This window comes from Martes martes (genome assembly GCF_963455335.1).
Source record: "Martes martes genome assembly, chromosome: 7".
NCBI lineage: Eukaryota > Metazoa > Chordata > Mammalia > Carnivora > Mustelidae > Martes > Martes martes.
Window position 1 is genome coordinate 115989347 of NC_137894.1, and position 23167 is coordinate 116012513.

At 41.0% G+C, this 23167-nt stretch overlaps 1 protein-coding gene across 1 annotated transcript in view; it reads left to right on the top strand.

Annotated features, from left to right (window-relative positions):
* RPS6KA5 (ribosomal protein S6 kinase A5) overlaps nucleotides 1-23167 on the top strand; it is a 180750-nt gene that overhangs the window by 153260 nt on the left and 4323 nt on the right. Inside the window, exons 8-14 of the mRNA XM_080809601.1 lie at nucleotides 672-822; nucleotides 4668-4829; nucleotides 6012-6137; nucleotides 6507-6640; nucleotides 7314-7407; nucleotides 10945-11115; nucleotides 14838-15029. Coding sequence (XP_080665727.1) covers nucleotides 672-822; nucleotides 4668-4829; nucleotides 6012-6137; nucleotides 6507-6640; nucleotides 7314-7407; nucleotides 10945-11115; nucleotides 14838-15029 — 1030 coding nt within the window. The remainder of the gene's footprint in view (nucleotides 1-671; nucleotides 823-4667; nucleotides 4830-6011; nucleotides 6138-6506; nucleotides 6641-7313; nucleotides 7408-10944; nucleotides 11116-14837; nucleotides 15030-23167) is intronic.

A 23167-nucleotide genomic window follows, 5' to 3' on the forward strand; every position in this document is an offset into this window, starting at 1 on the left:
CAAGAAACTTGATTATCTTAATTGTTTACCTTCCGTAACAACTAGTAGTCTTCTCTTAGAGTTCCCTGTAGGGCTTGCCTGCCTGTTTTATAGTAGCAGATAATGAAGCAGGTGCTCGCATCCTATGAAAAGCCCCAGGTCTGGTGCTCGTGTTCAGATATTAGGAGTGGAGCCCTGTCCAAGTGGCTCTGACTCTCCCTGTCTTGGCCAGCCTTCCCTCCCCCTTCCCACTGGGCCCTGCTGTTCACTAGCACACGGGGAAGGAGAAGGGAGGCAGGTATGGTTGGAGTTGCTTTTGTCCTTTCAAATCTGAGGGCTGGATTGACTTCCTTGAGTTTATTAGGAGTAGTTTCCATTGGGAAATCTTCATCAGAATCGAGTCCGTAGATGGGAGGTCCCAGGCCTTCATATTTTTTTTTTCCAGTTAAATATTCAGGATGGCGGCTTCCCACTAGGAGTGACTTATACTGAAAAATGATCCAACACTTTTTGTTTCTGCTTATTTAAGTTTCAGAATTTTGATTTCATGGTATCTCATTTTAAATACTCTTGCTCCATTTTTCACATATAGTTCAATTTCAAAGTGTGTCGCACGATACTTGTTTTGCTAAGAATACTGTCACTAACGTCATCGTCTGGTTGTTTTAATAGCAAGTTTTATCTGCCTACAGGAGAATATTAAAAAGTGAGCCTCCATATCCTCAAGAAATGAGTGCTTTAGCTAAAGACCTAATTCAGCGTCTTTTGATGAAAGATCCCAAGAAAAGATTGGGATGTGGCCCACGTGATGCGGATGAAATCAAAGAACATCTCTTTTTTCAGGTGAAATATATTGAACAGATGGTTTTGTGTGCCCTGATATTTGCAGAGTGCTTGGCATTCTTGCTGAAATGAGTGAACGTGGTCCCTTTTGGGGATCTTTGCTCCCTATTTTCACGTACATTGCACTTTTTTAAAAAATGACAGGGCCCCTGGAGGAATCCAAGGATCAGAATTCTACTTGGAGACACCTAAGTAGTCTTTTTCTCCCTAAGTGAAGTGAGAGTGGGGAGGACCATAACGGCATTCAGTCCTCCATATGCTTATTGGTTCCAGTTTTGAGTATTGGTTTCTATTTATGATTTTGAAATTTAGGCATATGGACTGAAGAGGCTTTTTTAATCTTTCTTAGTTCATGAGCTGTTCCCCCCACTGTGTTCCACCTTCTAGACAGTGATTTCGTTTTTCCTTCTTTTCTGAGGAGCGATCTCAGACGATTAAAAATCGATCCAGGGGTGCCTGGGTGGTTCAGTCAGTTAAGCATCTGCCTTCGGCTTAGGTCATGATCCTAGGGTCCTGGGATCGAGCCCCACATCAGGCTCTCTGCTCAGCGGGGAGCCTGCTTCTCCCTCTCCCACTGCCTGCTGCTCTTCCTACTTATACTCTCTACCTCTGTGTCAAATAAATAAAACCTTTTAAAAAAACTATTTCTCAGTTGCATAACTGCAACATAAAATTAAATCGTCTTTTTTTTTTTTTTTTTTGCTTATCCTGAAAAAGCCTAATGAGGCCATTCTGTAGAGCACCAATGTACCTGCTCAACTCACTTTGCTCAATTTAGTGACAACAACAAAAAAAAACCTCCAAAATTTTAGATAACTGGGGGCAAAAGTTAAATTGGTCAGCTTGGCTGGTCAACCTGGGACACCATGACCTCAGTTTTTAAAACCCTGCACTTACTACCTTTTTCTTTTTTCTTTTTCTTTTTTTTTTTTTTTTAAGAGAGAGAGAGGGTGGGAGCACACACATGTGCAAGCAGGGGATGGGATGCGGGAAGGGGAGAGGGAGAGAGAGAATCCAGGCAGGCTCTACGCTCAGTGCTCCATGCAGAACCCACCTGGGGACTCCATCCCAGGACCGGAGTTGAAATCAGGAGTCGGATGCTTAACTGACTGAACCACCCAGGTGCCCCATGAACTTATGAGTTTTCAATAATTTCATCACCTCAACAAACATGACTTCTAAATATTCATGACCTAAAAGGACCACCCTGGGGCTCCTGGGTGGCTCAGTGTATTAAGCTGCTGCCTTTGGCTCAGGTCATGATCGCAGGGTCCTGGAATCAAGCCCTGCATCGGGCTCTCTGCTCAGCAGGGAGCCTGCTACCCCCTCTCTCTCTGCCTGCCTCTCTGCCTACTTGTGATCTCTCTCTCTGTCAAATAAATAAATAAAATCTGAAAATAAATAAATAGAGTAAAATGAAATAAAAGGACCACCCAAGTTTTATTTTATTCTCCAAACTGAGTTTTTACAGTATTACCAGCAAAACAAATGAAAATAGCATAACAAAGCAAAGAAAAAGCTCTGCTATTTATGTCATCTATTGTTTTTTAAATATAGAAAAACAAATAATGGTTGAGAATAAGAATTACCTCTCTGTATTTCTGTACTCAAAAAAAGAGCATCAGTCTCTCAATTGTCACCCATTTAAAAACATATTACTATACATCTTACGGAAGTTCAATAACAGAAATACATTAAGAATAAAATAAACTTTGGGCGCCTGAGTGGCTCAGTGGGTTAAAGCCTCTGCCTTCGGCTCAGGTCATGATCTTAGGGTCCTGGGATGGAGCCCCGCATCGGGCTCTCTGCTCAGCAGGGAGCCTGCTTCCCTTCCTCTCTCTCTGCCTGCCTCTCTGCCTACTTGTGATCTCTGTCAAATAAATAAAAAATCTTAAAAAAAAAAAAGAATAAAATAAACTTCTCAGTGTGTGCATTTCATAAATTAGCATGGCTTACAAAGATTAATATTTGAACAAACTATTTCAAATACGTTGTTGAGAAATCTGGCTCAAATTTAACAATAAGGTAAAATTCAAGAAATACTCAAGCAAAATACCTCCATCATATTTCCTAGGATCTTTTTCTCTGTGGTTCCCTATATTTGTCAATATTACAGTATGTCTTTTGTGTTAGAGAAATTTCCCTTTTCTATAGCTTGGAATAGTACTTTTAGGTCATTTAATTGCCTTGCTTTTTAAATGACAAGGACACTTTAGGGAAGACCAGACTCCAACTTGTAAAGACCTAAATGGAGAGGAGGTGGAAAGGAACATAATAGCACTCAATATTCTACACACCAAACATTCTCCTGCTAACAACATATTTCTTTAAATTACCCCTTTACTCTAGAAGTTTCTTTTAATGTGTGTATAAATAGCCAAGCACAAATCATATGCTTGTAATGAAAAACATTACAGCCACACAGAGGACAGAACACTACTAACTAGAAAATCAAGAGACTGGCCCATCCACTAGCTACTGTTTAATTGAAAAAGGTTAGTTCTTACTTCGAGCCTTCAGTTTCCATGTGGATCAAATAAAGGAGATGACCTAAATGATCTCTAAAGCCCACTCTTAACTGGAAAACGTGAAGATCTGTAATCTAATGATTTTTTTCTACATTACCTCCACAAGAGGGCATGATAAAAACATTTAATGTTAGTAGATTAAACTTCCCGAATGTCATCAACCATCTCTGAAATCGGAATGCGTCTGACAATGGCCAGCGTAACCTTTCTAGTTGGTAATGCCTTTCCTTTCTTAATGGTACATAAAACAGTGGTGTATCTCACTATCAGTGATGACATCTTAGATTTGAGGAAATATGTTCATAGGATAGCTGTAGGTTTCAATTCAGTAAGTAATAGCTGAGGTTGTTTTAAGTGACAGAAGGACCACAAAGAAAATAGAGCACAGAGTTGAATTTGAATAAGATAAAACATAGCACTTTATCAGGCAGTCAGTGTCTGGCATGGGGAGAACAGGACTCAGATTATCCCTTGGGGAAAAGAACAAGCAGTATTTAAAAAGCTAGAATACAGTTAAACATGTGAATAATTATTACATCAGTATGGTAGTATCATTTATACTTATAGACATAAACAAGTACATGATTTATAGTGAGTTTATTTTCTAATCTGTCCAAATGACCAGGAGGGCAACCAAGTATCAGCCGAGAGCCACTTAACATGGCCTCTAGAAAACAGGAATATTCCTTTAGAATTAATATTCATATCCATAGAGCATTGAAAAGCCCTTTATTACAGTTCAGTTTTGTTCTGGCCTCACACCTTTCTCAGGAGGGTCAGGACAAAAGTAATTTTTCTTATCCCTAAGGGTGGATTAGGATATCCTGGTGCCCCCCAGAGGACACAGCAAGACCCCAGAGTGATGGAAGGCCATCTCATCTTTCAGACATAGCATTGGCTGGAGCCATCAACTGCAGTCAGAAAATGTGCTCATACTTAGGGAGGAGGAAAAAAAAAAAAGATATATATATATGTATGTATATACATATATATATATGTATATACATATACAAATAATATATGTATACATGTTGACAAATAAATGTATATAGAAATATATAAATTATATATACACATATACACACATATAATTTATATATAAATATGTATTTATATATAGATATATAAATACAGTAAGTTAATATAAATATATTTATATATTTATATATTTTTTAAAATTATTGGTTCGAAATATGTGCTCGTTCCCTATCAACCACTTAAAACCCTAATCTGTCTTTGTTATTCTTAGACAGTTCTCAGAAAACACTTCAACTTTGTTGGTTTCTACTTTGGACCAAATTTCTTTCTCTGTTTTAGAAAATAAATTGGGATGATTTAGCCGCCAAAAAAGTGCCCGCGCCATTTAAGCCTGTCATCCGAGACGAATTAGACGTGAGTAACTTTGCGGAAGAGTTCACGGAGATGGACCCCACCTACTCCCCCGCGGCGGTGCCCCAGAGCTCTGAGAGGCTGTTCCAGGTAATCTCCAGGCCCACACTCACCCATACAGGCCGCTTGTGCTCTGGGAAAAAAGATTGATTTTTCCAGATGACAGTGTTCTTGGCATCTTAAAAGCAAGATTGTCTAATCTCTTCAATATTATCTCTATATTATTAAATACAGAGATACTGCCCATTATTAACTGAAGCTTATGGTCTGTTAAGTAGTAGATATTACTTACGTGTTTTTTTTTTTATATAAAGCATGCTGATTTTTCACTTGAAATTTTATTTCCACTCAGGCTCTCTTATAGAAAAATACAGTACTGCTTTATCTTACCTCTACCCATATAAATTTTCTTCGATTCATAAAAATTGTTATCCGATTCTTTATCTTCAGTGAATAATGTCAACTGCTTTCCAACTCCTGAAGATTTAGAAAAGATTTTCTACTTAGAAAAAGATCTTCTTCAGACTTGCAATACTCTGTATTAAATGGCATCAGTGCTCCCTTCTTGACAGCCATTAAGTGTCCCATGAGTATAATCTGGTCACCTGGGCTGTGTCTCTGGACCTCAGTGACAGTAACATCTAGCACATGGCTGGGCACAGAGATGTTTAAAAACTGTTCTTTGAACAAGTGAATATTCTAGTTTGAACAGATTAATTATCTATCACTATACCACTTTTGGCTCAACACATCCTTCTGACATTTAGTTTTATTTCTTTTCCAAAACTCAATTTAAAATTTTTAGTCTAAGGAAGTATAATGAGCCAAATAATTGCTAAATTAGAAACTAACTGTAGCCTTTGAAATAATAAGTAAGAACCCTTGGACCACTTTGTTAAGACCTTGAACTCTACCCTTTTTGAGAAGTTAGTTGTGTTTGTATGCGAACTTTTACCAGCAATGCGGAAGAATTACAGCCTTGAGTCAGATACGGGGGATGGCATAGAAAAGAAGGTGTTTCTGCCTTTCATTTTGAGTTGGTTTAATTCTACCAGAAGATGGCATTATCTCCTTCTGAAAAGCATTTTTCTATTAATTTGAAAAAACCTTGCATTTTAGATTACCAATAAAATAAAAAGACAGTCATCCTAACATATATTTGAACGTTTTTCAGTCTTTTTTCTTGATTTTAGAAAAAAAATATTACATCTGGTCTGGGCTAACCTGGAAAATTGCAAATCCTCATTCTTCACACTTCCTTTTCTTTTTAAGGGCTATTCCTTTGTTGCTCCTTCCATTCTGTTCAAGCGTAATGCAGCTGTCATAGATCCTCTTCAGTTTCACATGGGAGTTGAACGTCCTGGGGTGACCAATGTTGCCAGGAGCGCAATGATGAAGGTATAGACGTGGTTAATTAAATGACATAGTTATGATTTAAATACCAACACTAATTAACATTGTCAAGGCCAGTGAACGGAAGAGACTTCCCATTTGACTAAGACGCCGTTTTAGGAAATGAATAAGTGGAAATAGCAATATTTGCCTTAGAGAATTAGTCACATCCATTTCAATGAACTCCTTAGCAAATTATGTCTTAAAAAGTTCTATAGGTGAAAGTAGAAATCAGCTAAAAGGAAGATGAGTCTTAGAAGATTCTAAATGTGTCCCATGCGTATTTATTAACATTAATAATGTTTTTTACTTGATCATGTCATTTATCCCTCTGCATTCCTAGTATTAAGTTAAATGATGTTGGTTTCTTATCAGGACTCCCCATTCTATCAGCACTACGACCTGGATCTGAAGGACAAGCCGCTGGGAGAGGGAAGTTTTTCAATCTGTCGAAAGTGCACACACAAAAAAAGTAACCAAGCATTCGCCGTCAAAATAATCAGCAAAAGGTAGGACCGTGCGTGACGTTCTTTTGTATGGATTCATCTTGGTCAGTGAATTCTGTAAATTAGGATTTTTATTTTAAAACCAGTGGTTTCCTGTAAAGCTTTTCACCCATGGGTGTAGCCGTTCAGTTCATTGGCTCATCCATTATCCTTCTGACTCCAATAGATGTTTGCTGGTGAAGTATATCCATTTGAGACATAAATCACAGGGTAATGGGCTTTCGAGGTTCCTGCGAGAACATTGTCTGTGGCAATCAGACGTGCTCAGCAGCTGTTGCTGTTCCTAATAGTTAGAGATTTGAAATACCTTTTTTCTGAAATGACTTAGCAATTTTCTGGTAGCTTTGAGACCCAGCTCGTCGTTTTGGTAACTCCACATTACCTCCATGATTATATATTCCTGTTACCAAAACGTCAGGCAAGCCAGGCATCCGTTTCTTCGTAGGATTGGCTCTCTTCTGACTCAGAAATAATCATTGTCTCGGAAGAACGTATTACTTGTTCTGGTGGGGGTAGGATGACTCACTACTGTCACAGAGACCTCATTGTGACATTTTGACAGTTACCTTCTGAACGCACTGTCAACAAACACAAAATTCGGGTTGGGACAATCCAGACATAAAAACTTGGTGAAGAAGGGGTAGGTACGTGGAGGCTGACTGCTTTCCTCTTGCAGGATGGAAGCCAATACTCAGAAAGAAATCACAGCTTTGAAGCTCTGTGAAGGACACCCCAATATCGTGAGGCTGCACGAAGTTTTTCATGATCAGGTACTATGACACAACTTTTCTGTGCATATGAGGGTTTTACTTCTTACCAGATTCATTGGTGCTGCCGGGTCAGAGTCAAGGACGTGGGATAGGACCCAGCCCCTGAAGAAGATGGAGAAATTTCTTACCCCTCCCCCAGACCATTGCATCCTTTCACATCTGCTCTTCTCCCTCAGTGGGCATCTAGGACGTGGACCAAGGGCAGAGGAGCTGCAGCCGGGGGCGCTGTCACAAGCTGCACTCTGCTTGTCACCCATTCAGCTGCTGCCCACTGTAGCTTAATCACTGGAGAGTTCCCAGGAGTCCACTTTTTATCAGCCTTCAACCTTCTTTTCACTTCCAGAATAGAATATAGAGAGTTGTAAGCCTCATTAGTGCAAGCTGAAGAGGAGAGACGAAGCAGAAGGGCAAAGGCACTCCTCTCATCTTACGTCAGATGGCGTATTCCGCCCAGACCAGACGGCAGGTCCGGTCACGCCGCCCCCTCCTTCTCCCAGAAGCGTGTAACTCTGCTCGTGGGAGGAATGCCACTGTGTCCGGGGCCATGCCTTCTCCTCAGCCCCTCCACTGCCACCTCCCATGACAAAATCGTCTCTGTTACAGTTACCTTTCCCTCTGGGACTGGATGAGAGGACACGATCCTATTTGAGACAGCATGCTAATAAGCACAAGAGCCAGACCCAGTTCTGATGCGGCTTACCCTAACTCTACCAAAGAAGAAACGGACTCTGAAGGGTCACGAGACTTGTCCATAGTCACACCACAAGGAAAACCAGGGCTCCAGGCCTGGGCTGTCTCCATGGTGCTCCTGTAACACCATGTCCTGGGCAGGCCATGGCCCAGTTGTCTGCAATACTGAAAGTTCCCTGAGTGCCATGGCCAGCAGCCATATGTCTCAACCCCAGTAACTGCTGCCCTTCATGATCGCGTGCCTCACGCGGGCCAGGTACTGTCCCGGCTGCCACACGTGTTGTTCAGTCCTTACAGTAACGCCATGGGGGGAGAAAACGGAAATGCACAGAAATTAAATAACAGGGCCTTACACTTCTTAAGTGGTAATGCTGAGCTCTAGACCCAAGCACCCCAACTTCAGATCTCTGCCGCCTTAGGGGAGGCAGGAACATGGAGGGAGCACCTGAAAATGACACGGTCATCTCCTCGCTCTGTGGTTCTCATAGTCAGAAAAGGGATATCTTTGTTGTGAGGACGTGGGGGAGTGAAGACATGCCCCTCCACTTGCCTCCACGTCGTTGGGCTACCCAACTCCAGTAGAAGTAATGAGTCCCCAGCCACTGGAGGTGCTTAAAAAGAGCCTGGACAGTTTCCTGTTGAAGATGATTTCCATGATCAGTCAGGGGACTGAAGGATGACCTTTGACACCACCCTCTGGTTTTGCACTTGTGCCCGCCTACATCCCCGCAGAGACACTCAGTCTCTTAATGTTCAGGCAGATGTCAGCTCTCAGGAACTGTGTCCCTAGCTTTGTACTTAGACCACAGGTTAAATTTATCATTTGTTATTTTTATCTTAAAGAGTTACTGAAGGGTGCCCAAATGGCTCAGTCAGTTAAGTGTCCAACTCTTGATTTCGGCTCAAGTCATGACAGGGTTCTGAGATCGAGCCCTATGTTGGGCTCCATTCTGGGCTTGGAGCTTAAGATTCTCTCTCCTTTCCCTCCGCCCCTCCCCCAGTGCTCAATCTCTCTCTCTTTCTCTCTCAAAAGAAAAAGTTACTGAATACAAGTTGTCTCATGATGTAATCCTATATATACTAGTACAAATATATTAAAATGTATTATATTCTACTCTTGATACCTTGGGTGATTTTTTTCAGTGTAGGTGACAACAGTTGCCTCGATCATCCCCAAGTGCACACGATCTCCGCTTCAATGGGTGAAATCAATGAGGGTGGGTCTTCAGCGACTCCACGGCAGTGGAGTTCACTTAGTGTACCAGGATCTGTATTCATTTCCTCTTGCTGTTGTAACAAATTACCACAAACCTAAGGAGTACCAATTTATAATCGTACAGTCTGGAGGTGAGAAGTTCAAAATCAGTCTCACTGGTATAAAGTCCAGGTATCAGCAGGGCTGGTTCCTTCTGGAGACTCTAAGGGACACTCCATTCGCTTGCTTTTTGTAGCTTTTGGAGACTGCTCACATTCCTTGGCTTGTGACCCTTCTTTATATCACTTCAATCTCTTGTTTCCATAGTCCCGTCCCATACTGTTGGCTCTGGTGGGTAACATAGACACTCTTCCCATCTCAAGATCCTTAGTCACATCTGCAAATTCCCTTTACCCTATCAGGTAACATCCGCAGGTTTGGGGGATTAGGATATGGATGTCTTCAGAGGACCAATTATCCAACTGTCTCATATGTATTTTCTCACAGTTACCTATTTTATTGGTAAGAGTCCTAAAGCTCATACCGGTTAAGTAGTATCCCCAGGGTCATAAGGAAGTAGCATTTCAGGTTTGACTCTAAAACCTATCTTTTAAACTACTTACAGGTATTGCTCTCCATTTTTTTTTTTTTTTAAAGTTCACTGGCATATGCTTGTAGCAGACCTTCAACTTCGACCATATCTGTTGTATGTAGAAACTCAAATCACCTTGATCTCTGGTAGCCTGGAAACAACTTCTGTACTAAAATGTTCACCTTTTAAAATTTGCCCTATATGTACAGGATAATTGCCTTTTTTATGAAGGTTTTTTTCCCCCTGGATTTTGCTAATTCAAAAGGAAGCGTGTTTGCTGAACGATGTTGGTTCTGTAATACATAGCACCTAAATCTGTTGACTGGGTATCTTTTTAAACTACATTTGTGTTCATTTGAGAGCTGGTACAGTTTCTTTGCTTTTTGATTGCCCCTGTTATTTTCTTTATGGACATGTATGCAAGGCATAAGAAATAACTTTTAAACTATTTAATTAAGAGGATGCCACTGGTATGCAAAGCAATTATTTAAAGAAAAACAAAAATAAAAAAACACCACCCTTGAGCTATGGGTATTTGCCATGGATATTAACAAGGAACCCTGAAACTAATCCATTAAGCTCTCACAGGAGGTTCAGAGGGACTTCATGAAACAATACCTTTTTTAAAAGATATATTTGCCATTCAGTGGGTGGGTCAGGCCTTCTGTGGGCAGTTGCCCATACTCTGTCCTTAATCTTCTCCATTATTTAAAGCAGACGATTTCACATTATTATCAGCACTAGGCCACACTTTAAAAAGAAAGATATGTAAACTTGATAGAGAGGGTTGGAATGGAATTCAAATGAAAGAATTAGTCAAGGAAGGGATATATAAAGATTTCACTGCAGCACTTGAAATTTTCCATGACCAAAATAGAATTCTAAAAAAGCCACATTATCCCTCAATTCTTTCCTCTCCACCATTAAGGCTTGCTATTGATTATTTTAACAAAGGATTATCTAAATTTATTGACGATAGTTAATTGTCCAGGAATGTTTCATCCGCAAATGCACTTCTCTTCATGAAAGCCCTCCGCATTCTTCTTTTTTTCCTCTCTAGCTTCACACGTTCCTGGTGATGGAACTTCTGAACGGGGGAGAGCTGTTTGAACGCATTAAGAAAAAGAAACACTTCAGTGAGACGGAAGCCAGCTACATCATGCGGAAGCTCGTTTCGGCCGTGAGCCACATGCATGATGTGGGCGTGGTGCACCGGGACCTGAAGCCAGAGGTATCACGGGACCCGCGCTCCCTCCTGTGGCTCAGTCCAGCCTCAGTCCCAACCCCGTCCCCTCCCCCACCGCCGCCGCAGGGTGGGCTTTTCTTGTTTCATGGTTTAGCGCTTTCTGCTAAAGAGATACTTGCAGAGATACTGTTTCTTGGATTTTCTTTCTTCTCTATTTTAGTCTAAAATAAATTTGCTTTTTTTTTTTTTTTTTTTTTGCCAGCAGATCATCTTGAGGTTATATTTGTAAATGTGAGAGCCTTTTATGGAAGAAATACTTTATGCAACAGTTGTGGGCCAAAAATAGTAATGGAAATTTTTGTAGCAGAAAATAATATCCTTTCTATATGTGTACCATTTTAGAGGATTTTTTAAATGATGTATTATGAAAACTTTTTTTCATTTTTATCATCGAATTGATTAGCTCATGAATAGGAATGTATATAATTCTATTCTAAATATTTAAACATAAAGAATTGTCTTGGTTTAATTAGTTGTACCGCCCTTATATGTGCTTCTCTTTGCTCACTCATGAAGTATGAATACTCATGAAGTATTATATTTATAGAATTGTGTAGCAATGCGCAAGCAGCCCCTATTTATATATTTCTTCTTTCGAAAGGTTAATAGAAAAGATTCTGGCTCCAGAATGTCCTTGTTTAGTATCAAAAATCTGAAAGTTTCCCCCTTTTAGGAAATCATCAAAATAATAATAAAAATTAAAAAACAAAACCCAATAATTTATAAAAGCATAACAATGACTCATCCTTTATCATATGCAAAATTACACATATTTCCTCTTTAAAATAGAACTTCATTTTTAATTACCATGTGGTTATAATGCATTGTCAAATTTTTTAAAACAATTATTTGGAGTTCATTTTTTGTGTTAAACCACAAAAGAATATGTCTCTGAAAGCACCATTTTTTGCCTGTTTAAATATCTTAGATCATTGGTAGGAAGAGGATGTTTTAAAAATGGAATTTTTTTTTTTTTTAGATTTTATTTATCTATTTCAGAGAGAGAGAGAGAGCCCAAGCAGGCGGAGGGGCAGAGGAGGAGGAGAAGCAGACTCCCTGCTGAGCAGGGAGCTTGATGTGGGTCTCGATCCCAGGACCCTGAGATCATGACCTGAACCAAAGGCAGATGCTTAACTGACTGAGCCATGCAGGTGCCCCTAAAAATGGGTTTCTGTGCATCCAAATATAACTGACTGATTCTAAAGCATATAAACTTCTGTCTGTGGACTTCCTATTACTGTTATCCATATTACTAGTAATTAGTCAAAAGTGAATTGTGTTTTATGAACTTGCAACTATGGTAGCTCCCCCTCTGCTTCCTTCATCCCAGTTCTCACTCTCCTACAGAACACCCACTGAAAATATGGTGCTCCGTACATCAGAGATTAGCGATCTATTTTTAAATGTGAAAGCACACCACTTAAATGTTTTCTTGATAGACAAGGAACAAGCATGTAATTTTTTTAATTGAAAAGATCTGTTCCATGACTGTATAGAATTCATTTTCACATGTTTTATTCTTTGATAACTGGCCATCTGTCATCCCATGAGTCTCAAATGAGGCAACTGTCCTCTCCAACAGAATTTAAATTTGCCTTCCTATTTTACTGATAAAAAAGATACTTATGTTACTTAGTTCTTCTTATTTGTTACAAACCTTTTCTTTCAAATAATCCTCTGAAATGAAGAATTGTCATATTATTTGGGACATTGTACCACGGTGATAGCGGCCCTAAATCAAAATAGACCGTGGAGAAAGGAAAATGTGCCTTTGTACTAACATCCTCATAATAAAGTAGTTTTCACTTGGACTTTTAAATGGTAGAGTATATTATTTCCACACTAAAAGTTTAATTCTTTTCCCACTGATGTCATAGTTTAAGATCTGATTATATATCTCTTGGTTGCTATTTGTGTGGCCTTGGCTTTCTGCTTAGGCAAAATCCTAAATTCTGGGTGAGAAGCAGACAAATTTAGAAGCTGGCTGACATTCCTGGTGTGCTGCTTTGTACTTTTCAAACTGGACCCCATACTCTTGAAAGATTAAGAAAAACTGCATCAAATTAGTTTCAGGTGGGGCTTGAGATGAGGCTGAATGGCCCTTGCTTCCTGCCACTCTTGCCCATGCGCATCCAGCTCCTCTCAGAGAGCGGAGTCTCCTGCATTTCAAGAACTGTGGCTAAGGAAGTCCTCTGCCAGCCTTAATATAGCATAAACTGAAGTCATTTCCAAAGGCTGAGCATACTGGATGAAGCCGGGGGCCAGGGGCAAGTTCACACCTCAGAGACGCTTGGGAGCCATTTGCTGAAACTTCTCCGGAATGCAAGCACGTGAACCCCAGCTCTCACTTAGTGGTGGTGAACCTTACATTCCGTCATATCCACGTTGTAATTCCATCACGCATTCAGGTTCAAGCATTGTATAGAGAACATTTAAGAGAACTTTTTAATATTTCTGCTTTTCTTTCCTCCCACTTTATTCATTTTTAACTTTTGAATGAAAGGTGTAGAAGATTTTTCTTCTTGGTATGAATGAAGCCTTCTGTGGTGTCTCTTATTTTAGTTGAAATAATAGTAACAAAGCAAATGATGTTCCAGATCTGAGGAATAATTTAATAAATACAAAGACATAGGAGGTTTTGTCAGGATGTCTGAAGACAATGTAAGCAGATTCACCCACTGTGGGTACTAGCCTGATAGACGGAAAAAAGGGGTGACCGTGCATCAGATGGTTAGCATTTATTAAATGTGTGATAAACACAAAAACGATACAGTAAAGCCTTAGTGACTGAGAAGGCTTGGCAGACAAAGGATTTAGGGAAACAGTGTTTTCTGAATGACTGAGGGATGATATCCATAAGCATCAAAAAATGCTTAAGTATTAACTGTTTGGGAGAAATTATTTCTGAAATGTAATGTAGGTCTTTACCATGTCTTCTTTCTTTCTTTTTTATTTTTTGAAGATTTCTTATTTGTTCAAGTAATCTCTACACCCAACGTGGGGCTTAAACTCACTCCCAAGATAGAGTCACGTGCTCTTCCAACTGAGCCAGCCAGGCGCCCCTACCCTGTCTTCTTTAATAAGATATACTAGAGACAGCTATTTTATTTATGACTTCATTCAATGGATGGATATTTACCAAAGCACCTACCATAGGGGTGTCCAGGTTTTGGGACTAGAGTCATAAATATGGTGGACACATAGTCCCTTGCCATTAGGGAATGGTGATGGTCTAATGGGGGAGGAAGATGTTGAATTTCTAATACCAAGATGCTAAGGAACAGAAAGAAAACATGCTAGCAGAAAATAGAAAGAGTCCTGACTTCAATTTGGTGGCACAGTTTGGGTGATCTCTCCAAACGAGGAGTAGGAGCACGTGAGCCAGGTCAGAAGGGAGGTTGAGGAAGGAGGGCAGAGGGCCAACACCAAGAGAGAAAAATGTAGGCAAAAGCTCTTCTAACATGGGAAGAGGCGTGCTATGATTGAAAAATGTTTCACAAGACATTATAAAATTAAAATAATCCCAAAAAAGCATAAGGCAGAGAACAACAGTTCACCGATATCAAGCTCCCAGAGACCCTCCCCAGCAGACCTCTCTCCGAGCCTGAGTCCAGTATCAGCGTATAGATAAATGGTGTTAAAAAATGGCATCCCCAAGTCCCAGGACAGTTTCACGAGAGACTAATTGAAGTGTTTGTATCTTGCAGAATTTATTGTTCACTGATGAAAATGACAATTTGGAAATTAAAGTAATCGATTTTGGGTTTGCACGCTTAAAGCCACCTGATAACCAGCCTCTCAAGACGCCCTGCTTCACCCTGCACTATGCGGCCCCCGAGCTCTTGAATCATAACGGCTATGACGAGTCCTGTGACCTCTGGAGCCTGGGCGTCATTTTGGTCAGTTCATTTCCCTAGAGCCAGTAAACCTAGGCAGTTTCCGGATGGCCTCTTACCTGTCTCTCTCTCTCTCTGCTGTTTTTCTTCAGGTTGTGGGGGAAATTGGCAGATGGGCTTCTTTTCTGTACAGTCTATGAAAGCTCTAACCCAAGACTGTTTCCCTTTTTGAAAATTTACACTGGAGACAATGTAGAAACTTTTATTTTGGTTTATTTTGAAATATTGGAGGCACTGCATTTTATGTGCATAGGACTTTATATAGTTTTTTTTTTTTAAAGAAGCTGTTTTCAAAAAATAGGCATATTGGATATAACGTGAAAATGGTAAAGTAACTTATTAGTAGGAAAACGTTAAAAAATACATTCTGTGAGATTTTTGGACTAAAAATATAATTAAAGAAGATAATTTAGGATAAATTAACAAATTAATTGCTAGAACAAGAAATATTTATAGTAGCTTATAGTAATCATGGTAAGCATGCTTTTCACAAAATGTCCTTGGCTGCCGTGATCAGAAACAACATTAAGCTAGAAAAACCTTGGCATGTTTCTTCTCAAAATAGCTTGACTTTTTCTGCATGTAATTTGTAATGCATAATCTTAGGGAGAAAATTTCAGACAAATACAGAAAGATTTAAGGAACAAGTGAAATCACTCATAATCTCATTGTGTGGAGATGATGTGTACACGCTCCCCCGCTCCTAACCACCCCGCCTACCACCACCATGTTATGTGTGTTTTCTGTCAACTATGTGGGTTTTTTAACAAATGAGATTATATTATGCATGTGGTTTGGGCCTCTAGAGTTCATTTAACCGTTTCTTTACTAATGAGCAGTTAGTGTTTTCTAGTATTTTGCTAATTACAGACTACGTAAATGATTTTTTTTTAACATATGTGGTTGCATTTGTCTCATTATTTCCTTGGAATAGACTCCTAGGAGAAGGACATGCACATCTTTATTTTGACATATATGTCTGGATTTCCTTCTAGAAGGTTTAACAGATCATGTTCTCATCAACTGTGTGCGAATACATCAGATACCTTCGATTTCAATCTTAAATTATTTCCCACTGTTGTTATAACTTGCATACATTTCTTTAATGAATATTCAGTTTTGAGCATCTTTTCAAGTATTTGGACATTTGTATTTTCTTTTTTATGAATTGCTGTTTATGAGCTTTGCCCCTTTTCCTGTGCGGAAATTTTTCTTACTGTAAAGCTCTGGGAAGGATCTTAATCCTTTGTCTGCCATTGATATTGGAGGTATTTTTTTCTGATTTGGTCATTTGTTTGAAAACATTGTTTATAGTAATATGGGATTTTCTTTTGGGTGTTAGGAGGGTTTAAATGGAGAATTCTTTATTTCTATATAGTAAGATGTTAGTCTTTTCCTTTACAATATGTGGCTTTGATGTCAGATTGTCCCTCCACCCTTACCCCAACCCGAGATTACAAAAACATTCTCCTAAATTTTCCTCTAGAATTATATTTTCTTTTTATACTTAAATCTGCACTCCATCTGGGGTTTATTTTGGTGTCAGCTTGTTTTCCCCCAGTGGCTATAGCCCGTTGTCCCCGAACGATGGTCTTCTTTTATTTTTAAGTTTTAAATGGTTTTCATTTCAGCAATTTTAAGTCATCATTTATAATTTTCAAACTAAAATTAAATATTTATGAATAAGATCTTTTAAATAAAAAATAACTAACTTCTATAGATTTGAGAGTTTTGTTTAAGGACTAAAACCTCTTATATTTTCATTAACGTTCTCCTAAAAAATTAGTCTAAATAAAAAGGAGCTTCCCAATTTTAGCAATAGTATAGAATTGCCCTTGGTAAAAGAGCCTTTACTTTAAATATAGGTCAGTGATAATCCTCAACCTTTTTAAGGTTTTAAAAGACAGTCTTAGACACACGGACAGGTATTTTCAAGCTTCCGAATGCCATATCCATGGAAATAACTGTGTAATGGCAAGAGTTTGGAAGCCATGCTTCTCTCTCCATCTACTCATCAAGTTGTTAAGACAAGCAGGGGACAAAGAGCAGCTTACACGAAAGCACAGGAACACAGCCACAATATCCAGACTGTGGGAAGTTCTATAGGACAAATAACCCAGTTTCTCCTAGGAGAAAAAAGGTAGCCCGAGAACCTATAGACCAAAAGACACTTCTGAAACAATATTTACATTTGCTTGAATTCTGATTCAAGCAAATTCTAATTTTAATTCTATTTATTAAATTCAAACTCTGAACCATACAGATGTAATTGTAATCATAGATATATACATGTGTGTGACACAGCTGGAGAAATCTGAATACCGTTTGAGTAGTGATGATATAAAGGAATTACTACTAATTTCTTTCAGGTGTGATCATGGTGTTGCGGTTGTGGTTTTAAAAGAAACTTTGCCTTTTAGAGATACACAATGAAATACAGACGAAGAACAAAGTTAGGACACGAATTAAACGGTCACAAAAAACCAGAATGCTTTGCAGACTTTTCCACACGCATGAATGCTTGCCTCCAGAAGATCTAGACACAAAGCCCCAGCGATTCCGTAGCAAGCACAAAGTTTATTTGGAGTCTCCTGATTTGCCTTAGAAATCAATGGCCTTTTGGGGTGTCTGGCCGGCTCAGTCGGTGGAGCATGCAACTCTCCATCTTGGCGTTGTGAGTTCAAGCCCCACATTGGGTGCAGAGATTACTTAAAAACAAAATCTTTTAAAAAAAGAAAAGAAAGAAAGGAAACCAATGGGTTTTTTGTGTGTTGTATCTAATAAACATGAATGAGGCTATGATAATATGAAAATAATTTACATTGCCCCCGTTGAATAAAATAAATAGTCCGGGAAGCTGCTTCATGTAGTCTCCTATGGCTGGACTACATTGGGTATGCAGTCCCTGTCAGAAACATACAGGACTTTAATTAAAATAGAGCTTACCCAGTGGCTTAGCTTGGTGTTGCCATCACAAAATGCCTCCGATTAGGTATCTCAAGTAACAGAAATTTATTTTCTCACAGACTGGAGGCTGGGAAGTCCAATAACAAGATGCCCGCAGTGTTGGCGTCTGGTGAGGATTTTCCCCTTGGTTTGTAAACAGCCACCTGCTCTCTGTATCCTCACATGGCCTTCCCTCCGTGAGTGTGCTGGGAGAGACAGCAGGAGTGCGCAAGCTCTTGGCTGTTTCTTTTTATAAGGACACTAATCCCATTGGATCAGGACCCCGCCCTTATGACTGCATGTGACTTTCATTACCTCCATAAAGGCCCTGTCTCTAAATATAGCCACATAGGGAGTTGGGTCTTCAACATAGAAAATTTTTTTCAAGATTTATTTATTTGAGAGAGAGAGAGACTGTGTGTGCGTGCTTGGGAGCAGGGGGAGAGCTTGAGAATCTCAAGCAGACTCCCCACTGAGGGAGCCTGAAGCAGGGCTTGATATCACAACCTGAGCCAAAACCAAGAGTCAGACGCTTAACCAACTAAGCCTCCCAAGTGCCCCAACATATGAACTTCGGAGGCACGAAACATTGAGCCCCTAACGCAGAGTATTCATGTGAGATAGGATTCTGTGGCAGCCAGCCAGCATATACAATTCCATTTAAAACTTAATTCTTCCAAGTGTTTTATTTAGGAGATCTTATTGTTTTACTTTTTTCTCAAAATTTTATTTTGAAAATTTCAGACCCAGAAAAAAATTGAGAGAATAATACTGTGAATGTCTAACATTTTGCCACATTGCCTTTTTCTTTCTCTCGATTTCTCTCTTATGCACACTCTCTGTGTGTATGTGTGTGTATGTACAGGTACATACATGTATATGATATAGATATGGTCACAAACACATACATAGATATATACCTTTAAGTGTATAAATACTGTTTGTCACACCATTTGCAAACAACTTGCAGGCACAAAATTTTTTTCAACACAAGCTGATTCCTGGATAATCAACTAAAATTATAAGATATTGATTGAAGTTAAGAGAAGGCTAAAGTTTGTCTATTTCCGCCTCTTCCAGAGCAGGGATCTTTTCTACAAGGTCCCTGATCACCGGTCTCCTTTAAACACTTCTAAAGAAGGAGAATTAGTTTTTCTACCTGACAGCCTGTTACATTACTATGCATCAGAAAGCAAGAAAACTGTATTTATAAAGGTTACTTTCTCATATTTAGCTACATTCATTTCTGTTAGGAAGTAGGGTAGGATTAAGAAGTGAAATATATTTTAGAAAATTGTTTGGCAGTGTCCACTGAACATACACAGACCAAATGACCCAGCAGTTCACCCTCAGGAATAAACCCAAGAGAAATTGTATTTTTATGTTCCAAAAGATGTGTATAAGAAAAAATATATAGGGTGCCTGAGTGGCTCAGGCGTTTAAGTGCCTGCTGTTAGCTGAGGTCATGATCCTAGGGCCCTGGGATTGAGTCCCACGTCGGGCTTCCTGCTCAGTGGGGAGCTTGCTTCTCCCTCTGCCTCTCTCTCTCTCTCTCTCTCTCTCTGTGTCTCATGAATAAATAAACAAAATCTTTTTAAAAAATTAAAAAATATATAGCATGTTTTAAAATGCTCCAGACTGGAAACAAATCAAATGCTCATCAGTAATAGAAAGCAGAAAGCAGAACCTGAAGCTAAAGTATGTCCCGTCTTGTTCCTAAGGAGCATAATCCCAGGAGCAGGAAGAAAGCAGAGAAAGAGGGATTGCAGACAGCGCACATCTGTTGTATAGTGCAACTGATCCCTTGAGTTCATGAACCAAGACCTGTAACAAAGCAAGCTCTAAGTTTGCAGGGACAGACACATGAATTTTATAAGTGGGCCGTGTACCCATAAAATCTAGATATGGGGGCAGTACCTGGGTGGCTCAGTCAGTTAAGCATCTGACACTTGATTTTGGCTCTGATAATGATCTCAGGGTCATGAGATCAAGCCCTGCGTGGGGCTCCACGCTGGGCAACGAGACTGCTTAAGATCCTCTACCTCTCCCTCTGCCCTCCACCCTACCAATTTCAGTCTCTCTCTCTCTCTCCCCCATCACCTCTTTCTCTAAAAAAAAAAAATCTAGATATGAGGACCCAGCACCAGCTGATGGGTCAGTACGATACTCAAGAACAGAGCTCCGACCACAGGGCGTTGTCCTGAGCAGGGGCCTTCACTGAGTTTTTCGTGTTCTAATAGACCATCCATCAAGCAAGCCCAATTTCCCTTCCTCCTCCATCAGTTGGTCATGGGGAACCCTTCCTCAGTGAGGCCACTGGCTTGAGTTAGGAGTGTTGATGCAGCAGAGATAGGTAACGCACACCCATGGATGTTACTTACTCCTGCCTTCTGGACCTCCTGGGGCTGGTTCTCAGTGCGCCGTGTCCACAGTACACGGGATCACTGCTGCGACTTTGAGTCGGCACAGCTCCTGGTCCGGGCACACGATGCACTGGTCTTGGTATTCCTTCCATGGGCACACATGGTCTGCTAGGAACCAGTAGCATCCAGGAGCTGTTTCTCAGAGAATAGTTCTCTGCCACAGAAGGCAAGAACCCCACCCCAGAATCCTTCACATCTGCCCTGCGACTCCTCTCGTGCTCTTGCCAGAGATGTTGCACAGCATTCTTACCTCTAGCACAATCGAGTCAGCCAGATCCGATGGCCTAGGTAGGAAGACATCCTGTGTTACAGCTGGGACCTGCTGCGGAACTCCTTGACTCCAGGCCGCACTTGAAACTGGTAGCCTTCCCAGTCACTTGATAAACAGATTGGAGCAGTATTCTCGAGAAAGCAATATATGCTGTCACCAAAGTCCCAAGAAGCCCACTATGTCCTATGCCTCTTTCTCAGCAGTACAAGGTACAAGCAGTTTGTCTTTCAGGGACAAGTCTCTGTGCCCCTAACCAGAGGACCTCTAAACCCTTTACCAGTGTGACAGTCCCCTGAATGTTTGTCCGTCTGTCGCCCCCGCTCTGCCATTCGTGCGCTTAGAAGGCATTTAGGACACTGCTGGTTCCCGCCCACCAGGTCTCCCTTCATGAAGACATCAATACCAAGAGCCAGCGTGGGGTTCTTGAGAATGTCAGGATGGTCAAAGTCCTAACAGGCTGTATGAGAATAGAGCTGGAGAGTTCACATAGCTCTTGGACAGCACAGTGAATGCTGTCCTTGCCATGTAAAGACTCGCTGCATTGATCTTTCCTATTGGTAGAAGTCAAGAAGAATCTATTGACCAGATAAGTAGGTGCTTATCAGAGCCAGCCCCATACTGACTTGTACCACATTCAGCATGGCCACTCTCCCAACTGGTCCCTTTTAGCCAGGGCCTGCAGCGCCTTTGGTGTGGACACTGTTCCCTGTTCTCCTCAATTCTTCCTCCGCAGGGACCACACTTCTTAACGCAGTTGTGTAGTAGCCTTTACTTTAGACTCTGCTCTCTGGGGAACCCGGGCTGAGATAGTTGGTGCCAGCAGTGATCTAGAAGGTGGACCTTTAGGAAGGGACTTTAAAGTTGCATGACTCAGGAATGGGGTCCCTACTGCCTTCCAACCAGAGGAGGAGGAGGAAGGGAAGACAGGGAAGTTGGGTGTACTACTGAGCAGGCTGCTGCAGTTGCCAAAGGCAATGGGTTGCTCCATCCTGTCACACTGATGATAAAGATGAAGAAATAACCTCGGAGAGCTTAACTGATTTGCCCAACCTAGTAACGAAACAGCTAAAAAATAGAAGCTAGTAAGTAAAAAAGCAGAAAGCCAGGTCTGTCTGACTCAAAAGCTCATGTTCCCCTCCTGCAATGGATCTTCTCTCTGGAGTAAGAATGGCAGATGGCGGAGGCCCTAGTCACACATCCTGGAAAGTTACACCGGAGCGGGGGTGGGCCTTTGTCAGCTGAAAGAAAATGGCCTTCTAAGGAGAGTGAGTAGCTGGAGCGCCGTCAGGGAGGCCAAGAAACTGTTGGTGTGGAACACGGGTTGGGAACCCGGGGGCCTCACAGGCTGGGCCTGGCGGGTGAGGTTGGAGCCTGCGAGACACCAGCGAGGTGGGTCCCTGTCAGGAAGCCAGTGCTGGCATCTGAGGAGGGAGATGTCGGGCAAGTGCTGAACGTCCCTGTGTGTACAGGAAGGATAAAGGTGAGAAGATTTAGGGAGGGTTTTGGTTTTCTTAAATTGTGTTGTCATTGTTCTTCCGGTGTCTTCGCATTTCCCTCCTTAGAACACATATCTTCACATTGGGTTGCTCCAAGTCAGTAACAGAGGTCTCTTCTCCTCGGTGTCTTCGATCTTCCCACCCTCCGTCCATTATTCTCTCAGGCACAGTTTTCTGGTACACAAAGTCCAAATTCGCTCAGAGCCTCCTGGTCTCTGGTCACCTCAGAGGAGCCAGGTGTCTTCTCCGCTCTTTCTGGGGCTTCGTTCCTTTGTGTTCAGTCGTCCTCACTCAGGGTTTGTGGAACACCCACCTACTCGTATCTCCTGCTTTCCCTTTTTGATGTCCTTTTTATTTTCCTGTCTGGGAACGTCCATCTTTTGTGAAAGCCAGTGTGTAAGAGTGGCGTCACCATCTTGGCATCATGAGGGTGTCCCTGCTTGTCAGACCCATGGCCAGGAAAGAGAAATGGCCAAGTCCTTCCAGGTCACGGGGACCTCTCCCTGGGTACACAGCTCCTCCTGAGGGCTGGGCTTGAAGCAGAGACCCTCCTCTTTATGTCCCTTTGAGAGTAACCGCCGTGGTGAGCTGGCTCCTACTGACACCACCGCCGTCTCCTCACTGGGTGGTGCTTCCATGGTGTCCGCGCTCGGACAGTGTCACCTCACTCCACCATTCTTGGCCGTCTGTCACCTCTGCAGGCCTGTAAGTCTCTCAGCGAGCAGAGAAAAAACCCTCCAAGAAGTTTAAAGTTTTAAATTTAGTCTCTGATGCACAGACAAGCCTTACTTAGCTTTCCAGTTTTTCTGTTGATTTCTTAAAGGGCAAAAACCTTAAACATAAATTTTCAAACACATGGCTACAGTGAAAACAGGTGGTTTTAGAGAATTCATTCCATTTAACGCCACAATGAGAAAAGTAAAATGAAAGTGGTAACTACAACCAAAATAGAAAGGCCTAAATTAAAATGTCTGAAGCCCTTAACCACAGTTAATGTCCTGAGGA